At 46.2% G+C, this 8,329-nt stretch overlaps 1 protein-coding gene across 1 annotated transcript in view; it reads right to left on the bottom strand.

Moving 5' to 3' along the window:
• Positions 1-6,948: 6,948 nt before the first annotated feature.
• LOC137538655 (IST1 homolog) overlaps positions 6,949-8,329 on the bottom strand; it is a 15,533-nt gene continuing 14,152 nt past the window's right edge. Inside the window, 2 exon segments of the mRNA XM_068260934.1 lie at positions 6,949-7,478; positions 7,480-7,630. Of these exon segments, the coding sequence (XP_068117035.1) occupies positions 7,353-7,478; positions 7,480-7,630 (277 nt within the window). The 3' untranslated portion in view covers positions 6,949-7,352.

Genomic DNA, 8,329 nt, shown 5'->3' with positions numbered 1-8,329 from the left:
GCTGGTGTGAGTGTTTATTATGGGCTGGTGGAGGATGCTGTGTAATGCAGGGAGAGGACAGATATAACTTCAGCTGGGGAAGACCCACCGAATACATTAGGGCCCTTACACGCCGAATGTGTCGCGTCACAGCAAAAAAAAAAAAAAAAAAATTTGCACTGCAAAGTCCCAAAAAGTTACATGTGATACAACGCACAGCAACCAATTTTGGAGGGCAATTTCCCCTCTATATAGGCCTCAATTCACTAAGCTTTATCAAACGTTTTACAATTTACCTCATGGGTTAAATCTGATTTTGAATTCACTAAGGTGTTATATATTTATCGAATGTTTTATCGATAAAACGTTCAACAAATTTTAACACCTTAGTGAATTCAGTCAGATTTTACTCATGAGGTAAATTATCAAACGTTTGATAAAGTGTTTGATAAAGCTTAGTGAATTGAGGCCTATATATCCATGCCGCCAGCTTCACTAAAGGCGCATTTTCAGGCAAACATGCATTGCCATTTGTTAACATGAATGCATCATCATCATGCACGGCAACTGTGTGTTGGGTCGCAATGCACCATTCTGTCGCAACAAGGTAAGTGTGGGTTGCACACAGACAAAGTCAGACTGCTATGGCAAAAAAGATGAATTGCGTTAGTGTATCAGTTTCAATGTGAATTAATGCTACTTGACGCATGCGCTGTGTAAGGGGCCTTAAAGGAAACCTAGAGTGACAAAAAAAAGTTGCCCATTTACTTACCTGTACACTTCCTGCTCCCTCATCATTAGGGATGATCAATGAGATGAAAATTGTTCCAAAATTATGGAAAAAATGTTATGCAAAAGTATGCAGTTTGAAAATGGACCAGGTTTAAAGTGGAATCCGAGAAACTTTTACTCCTTGCATAAGTGTGTTCCTTTCATATAGTTTATAGGGCATACCTCAAACCAAATACCGTATTTTTCGGAATATAAGACGCACCTAGGTTTAGAGGATAAAAACGAGGGGAAAAAAAGAATACATTAAACCTAGGTGCATCCATGGTGCAGGAGCGTCTTGTGGATCCCCCCCCCCCCCAAGCGCTATCTAAGCTACAGTAAAACCTTGCTGCCTCACTAACTACCCTACAGTAGCCCCTGCTGCCCCATTAGCTACACCAACCCCCTGCCATCCCCACCAGCTCCATTAACCATATCAGTTACCTCCATTAATCAGCACTACTCTTTACAGCTACATTAATATTTATACAGAAATCAGAATCTGCAACAAAATTACAAGCAGACACAACAATGTACAGACAGTAGGAATAGGTAAAGGTAACAGGTCTTACAATTTTGAGGAGCAGGTGTCCATGTGGGAGAGGGCCAGTGGAGTGGGCTGTGGGATCAGTGCCCATCCAAACCACCAGCAGTAGAGGCTGAAGGAGGCAAGGGGGTGATGTCCAGGTCACAGCCAGAGCAGCTTGCTGCGGATGTTGCAGAAGCTGGGTGCTGCTGGGTCTCAGCTGAGGCAGCACGTGCGGCCATTTGTCCCCCTCCTAAGCGTGGCCGTGAAGTGCTGTAGTTGATAGCCGCTGGTCAGATGCGACTGCAGAGCGGCAGATATGCCAGGATACCGTGGCCATGATCTCAATGGATGTCGGGGAGAGAGCAGAGTTCAGCCTGCTTGGCTGATGGCTGGAAGTCTGAGGCATGCTATTAGTGCAGAGCGCAGCGGGAGGCGTTATTACCGATCCGGGATTCAGCCGACGAGTCCTCCATCTGTTCCTGTATCTTCAATACCGGCGCGCGCTGATCCCCTTCTTGTTACTTCCTGGTCTGCTGCCCTTATTGTGTGACCCTGACGCACGTGAGCGGCAGACCAGGAAGTTACAAGACGGGGATCAGCGCTCGCCGGTATTGAAGATACAGAAGCAGAATGAGGACTCGTCGGCTGGATCCCGGATCGATAATAACGCCTCCCGCTGCACTTTGCACTAATAGCATGCCTCAGACTTCCAGCCATCAGCCAAGCAGGCTGAACTCGGCTCTCTCCCCGACATCCATCGAGATCATGGCCACGGTATCCTGGCGTATCTTCCGCTCTGCAGTCGCATCTGACCAGCGGCTATTAACTCCAGCACTTCACGGCCACGCTTAGGAGGGGGACAAATGGCCGCACGTGCTGCCTCGGGCGCCATGTATATACGAAATTTCAAACATTTGGAATATAAGACGCACTGACTTTTTCTCCCCACTTTTGAGGGAGAAAAAGTGCGTCTTATATTCCGAAAAATTCCGTACCTTTTGTTTTAATACTCTTTCTCCCTATAAACTATACAAGCCTCGCCCACAGCTCCTTTTGTGCCTTGGCACTGTAGCAAGGGCTTATGGGAGCTCAGTCTGGGCAGGAGGAGGAGGTTACTAGCCATGGATTTCAGAGGCAGAGGGGAGGAGGAGAGGGGAGTGAATTTACACACAGGCAAGCTGATAGCATCTCCAGCCCTCAGCCTGTGACAAACAGAACATGGCTGCCCTCATTGTATCACAGGAATACATAGTCAAACTGTTGAAGCTGTTTGCAGCCAGATATGCTGTGTAAACTATCTAAACTTTAGATAAGATGTATAGACAAGTTGCTTGTTTTAGTTTTTCATGTCGGATAAGCTTTAAATTGATTGGTCCATTTTCAAGCTGCATATATTTGCATAAGAATTTCCATAAATATGCATTAACTTGGAACAATTTGCATATCTGATCCCTAATCCTCATCATCCCGCACTCCGCCATTCCTCCAGTGTCCCCCTCCAATGCTGGATGCCAAGCCCTGTGCATTGTCAGTGGCCAGGAGCGCTCTGCGCAGTAAGAATTGGATGACAGCGAAGAAGCAGGAGAACTTCAAGGGGCTGGAAGAAGCCCCAAGTAAATTGGCATTTTTTTATTTTAGGTTCACTTTAAAGTGTACCCAAGGCAAAACATGGAAAGAAAAAAAAAATACCCCAAGGTAGAGGGGGACCCCACAGTCCAGAGGCTTCATGTGTCCTCCTGGCCCCCGACTATTTCCAGCCGTAAACCCCTAAAAGAAACACACAGGAGGCCGTCAGATTTGTGACCGGTTCCACTTCATGCACGAATGTGGCCGTACGGCACCTTGTAGTTAGCAGGAGCTGCTTTTGCACGAGCGCTACTGCGCAGGGGCAAGGCCCCACTCGTGCAAGGAGGGTCCAGGGGCAAGGCCCCACTCGTGCAAGGAGGGTCCAGGGGCAAGGCCCCACTCGTGCAAGGAGGGTCCAGGGGCAAGGCCCCACTCGTGCAAGGAGGGTCCAGGAGCAAGGCCCCACTCGTGCAAGGAGGGTCCAGGGGCAAGGCCCCACTCGTGCAAGGAGGGTCCAGGAGCAAGGCCCCACTCGTGCAAGGAGGGTCCAGGAGCAAGGCCCCACTCGTGCAAGGAGGGTCCAGGGGCAAGGCCCCACTCGTGCAAGGAGGGTCCAGGAGCAAGGCCCCACTCGTGCAAGGAGGGTCCAGGAGCAAGGCCCCACTCGTGCAAGGAGGGTCCAGGGGCAAGGCCCCACTCGTGCAAGGAGGGTCCAGGGGCAAGGCCCCACTCGTGCAAGGAGGGTCCAGGGGCAAGGCCCCACTCGTGCAAGGAGGGTCCAGGGGCAAGGCCCCACTCGTGCAAGGAGGGTCCAGGGGCAAGGCCCCACTCGTGCAAGGAGGGTCCAGGGGCAAGGCCAGAAGGGGTGAGGACACAGGAAGCCTCAGCTTCCCTATACCTAGGCAAGTATCTGTTTTTTGGGCAAAGGCTCTCCTTAGGTTTACTTTAATAGCAATGCTTAGGAGGACTCACGGAGAAGCATGTGATCAGTCTGATCAGCTGATAGATTTGTAAGATTCTGAATTGCTGTGATGACTTCCTGGTTTACCACATGATCAGGACCAGCAAATCAGAGTCTTACAAATCTATAAAACTGATCACAAGCTTCTCCATGAGTTCTAAGCTATTACATCAGAATCTCCCCCATAAAAAAATCTCTAACTCATTCAGCTTTCAAACTCTACAGCTCTGGAAGAAAATGAGCACAACTAAACCCAAAATTGAATGAGAATATTTTGAAAGCGGCCATGGCCATCTGATTGGTGTAATGGTTATAAAACGCACACAATACAGCAGTGAAAGGATAGTAATGATTGCACATCAGTAAATTGGTATGGATTATCTGAAATCTTTACAACATATAAAATTACCTGCCCTGCCAAGTCCTGTGGGCTCTATTTCCTGTTGAAATGATGGGGAAGTTTTATTGGCCAGACAGCTGTCCAAACTCCTCCCCTATCCCATCACCACCCACATAAATTATTCAGGCAGGAGGTAGCACCTGCAAGTCACCTCCTGTAAGCACAGATCTCACCCCTATGCTGGCAAGCGATTCACTCTCTGCTGTCAGCACTACAGCTGAGCAGAGCAGCGTCTTTATCACCTGTGCTTGCCCAGTGTGTAGAAATTATGTAAGCCTTCCTACACCCAAGCCAACATCTTTATTAAAAAAGGTAAAAGCAGGAGGCACACATGGCCTTTATCAACATACCGGGAAGGGTGTGGGAAGAGTTAAAGAGACACTGAAGCGGAAAAAAATATATGATATAATGAATTGTTGTACTATGGTTGTGTACTATGAATAATTACTAGAAGATTAGCAGCAAAGAAAATATTCTCATATTTTTATTTTCAGGTATATAGTGTGTTTTCTAACATTGCATCATTCTCTAATATGTGAAGATTACACAACACTCAGCATTCAAAATGATTCTTTCAGAGCAGTCTGAACTAATGACATCTCCTCTGGCAGAGGAAAAGTAAACAATTAACTAACAGTTGAGATAATAAAAGTCAGAAAACAGCCCTCTCCAGGACTTTTGCTGGATACACACGGTGCGTTCGCGCACTCGATTTTCCCGTCGATTCGTTTATTTCCAACATGTCCGATTTGGATTTCAATGGATCGTTAGGTCGATTCGCATGCAAAGTATGCCGAATCGACCTAACGATCCATCGAAATCCAAATCGGACATGTTGGAAATAAACGAATCGATGGGAATCGACGGGAAAATCGAGTGCGCGAACGCACCATGTGTATCCAGCATTAGAAAGTTGTAGAGCTTAATGTTTTTTTTGTATAGAGATAACTACTGGAGTTTAACTATTCCTGTACTGGAAACAATTAGACTGATGTATCTGATCTTAATGTTTTATTTCTTAGCTGTACTACACATACAAATCATAATATCAATTTTTTTTCCGCTTCAGTGTCTCTTTAAATGCCTTGTTGCACACTAAGCAGGGTCATCCTGTAGCTTCAGTGCTGGCCCCTTAGAGAAGGCAAAGCAGAAGGTGGATGTAATGATAGCTCTGTGCTGGGGAAGAGACCCCCCCCCTTTCAGCTGGCAGCTAGGAGCTCTAGATGCCTCTTCAGCATTTCAAATACAGATATGCAATGTGCACAAAAACTTTGTGCATTGCTAATAAAATGGGTGGTTAGAGCACGGATTGAAGTTTTACCTTTGATACAAAACTTTTAAAAGGATCCTAAAGTGAGAGGAATATGGAGGCTTCCTTATAAACAATGCCAGTTACCTGTTTGTCATGCTGAGCTTTTGGCTCTAGTTAAGTCACATACCTGCAACAAGCATGCAGCCAACAGCATAAGGCCAGAGTCACAGCATCTGATCTGCATACTTATTCTGGGTCAGTGACTTATACTATTAGAGGGAGATCAGCGCAGAAGTTATGGCATCGTTTATTAGAGAATGAAGATTGCACTCAATTGAGGTTCCCTTTAATAGTGAGATGGGGCAACTTCTGTAAGCCATTCTCTCAGATTGCCCGGCTGTCCTCCCTCTAATACTTCTAGCCATACACCCTAAACAACCATGTGGATCAAATGTTCTGACTTATGTATCAGAGGCAGAGCTTCAGCATAAAAATAAGGGAGTGAAGATGGCAGCCTCAGTATCTTGTAAAAACTCTACAGCCCATTACTTCCTGTTACCAGAGGCGAGGTCTTAAAGGGACACTGAAGTCTTTTTTTTTTAACCTTATTTTCTTATAAAGTCCTCTTCAGCATTACATTCTAAGCGTATTCACCACATTCCCGCGGCAGAACGAGTGATTTATTGCCCAGAAATAGCCCTGCAAAGTTCCCCTGCTCAATCTTCCTTCCTGGTAGAGGCAGAGGTGTGTGCAGTAGCTCTGCCTCCTCTCCAGTCAATCTCTTCCGATCTCCTCCTCTCCCCGCCCCTCTGTCTTCTTTCACTAAGAGGGGTGGGGAGAGTCGGAGATTGACTGGATAGGAGGCACAGCTACTGCACAAAGCTCTCCCTCCCCCGAGCAGCAGCAAAATCTGTGACCTGCAAAGTTGGGGAACTTTGCAGGGCTATTTCTGGGCAATAAATCACTTGTTCTGCTGCGGGAATGTGGCGAATCTGCTTAGAATTTAATGCTGAAGAGGACTTTATAAGAAAATAAGGTTAAAAAAAAAAAAAAAGACAGCGTCTCTTTATACTTCCTGTGGACTACAAATTTCCATCGCTATTTTGGTTGTTGCATAGTCACACCTGATTGACCTTCCTACTAGCTGTAACCAGAGAGGAGAGGAAGCGAGCTGCACTGCAGTGACAAACATTTAGTCAATGAAACGGGTATCCCGTCCACAACTTTTATAAGACTAGTCACCCTGCCAGTTCACTCCTGCATCCAGGACATATAGCTACATAGTTTAGATTAGTTGAAAAAGGACACCTATCCAAGTCCGACCAGAATACTGTGTAACCCCGTATCTGTAGCAGAGTAAACCACAGAGACTCACCTGGCTTACTCTGCCACATACAGCATGTCCAGGCAGGAAAGCAGCACTAGAATTCACCTCCAGGATCTCAGATTCCCCGAAAGTCGGATCTCTGGTTCCCATAACACTCACACAGTTAAGAAGGCCACAGATTTATTTTAAAGAAATGCACACTCTGATAAGCGTAACAAGAGCTTATGTACAAAGGTTAGAAAAATCAGGTAATATGAACAGCTCATTAACATGCCAGCAAAAGGAAGTCTTCTGTCTCATCTGATGATGTTTCAAGGGCTGAGTTCCAACGTTCCTGGTTAACGGAGAAAAGGCGGGGACCAGTATAGCCATGAAGCGGTTAGACGCCACATAAGAGTTCATTGATAGATCGCGTCCTTCCTCATCAACCAATCAGAGCGGCAATCAAGACATAGGACTTGTGAGGGGTGGGAGGAAGGGTGTTCCTCTTGCAGCGGGCGGAAGGGAGCACAGAGCTGTTCACTGCAGCTGAAATCAGGAAGGAGAGCTGAAGAGCGTCCCCATTTCTTAGGTTTTCTTCTTCAGTTCCTCAAACCTACGAGACAAGTCATCAAAATCGATGTCTTCTGAGCTGGACGGGCCGGCGCCGGCCGAGGCAGTGGGGAGTGTGTCCGGGACGGACGGTAACTCGGGGCAGGACAAAGTTGTCTGCTGCTTTTGACCGCGGCTTCGCGACAGGCGGAGCGTTAAATCCTGGCCGGGAGAGAAAAGATGCGAGATGAGAGAGCTCCGTCAGAATAGGACTCTGCGCACAATGAAGGATGATCAATGAGAGGCAAATATTTCTGAGTTCACGCAGGATTATGTACATTTTTATGCAAATATATGCAGCCTGAAAATGGACCAATCAAGTCCCACCCAGGTTTAATTTGATTGGTCCATTGTCAAGCTGCATATATTTGCATAAACATTTACATAAATCTGCATGAACTCAGAAATACTTGCATCTTATTGGTCATCCCTACTCACAATGCACGGCCAGATGACTGCTTAGGCCCCATTCACACAGCAGAATTCGTGTGCGTTTTTTGCAAATTTGCATTCACTGCACATCTAACAGAAGTCATCACATTTGACTGGTGGAGTTGTGTGAAAAAAAAAAAAAAAAATTGGTCAGAGTGTATGTTTCTCTCCCCTAACCACCCCCCCCCCCCCCCCCCACCGCAATGGATATGCGGTTTGCGTATCAATTAGAAATTTCACCCGATTCAAAGTTAATCAGATATATTCTTATGTAAATTAACTTCATTATATGCACACAAAAAATTGCATAAAAAACAAGCAGAATTGCAAAAGCGCGGCCAGACATCGCAGGCAGTGAGGAGAGCAAGAGTGAAAGCTGCATTAAGGTGGGTACACACATCAGATAAAAATCTTTGGAAAATGAAAGATCACAGACCAATTTTACCCCCCTTCCATGTAGTATGAGAGCCATACCTACACAGTCTATTCTATGGAGCTGAACTCCCCATCAGATAGAAATC

Source organism: Hyperolius riggenbachi, chromosome 11, assembly GCF_040937935.1.
Source record: "Hyperolius riggenbachi isolate aHypRig1 chromosome 11, aHypRig1.pri, whole genome shotgun sequence".
Taxonomy (NCBI): Eukaryota; Metazoa; Chordata; class Amphibia; order Anura; family Hyperoliidae; genus Hyperolius; species Hyperolius riggenbachi.
The sequence above is the reverse complement of the archived record's forward strand: the minus strand, read 5'-3'. Positions and strand labels throughout refer to the sequence as shown.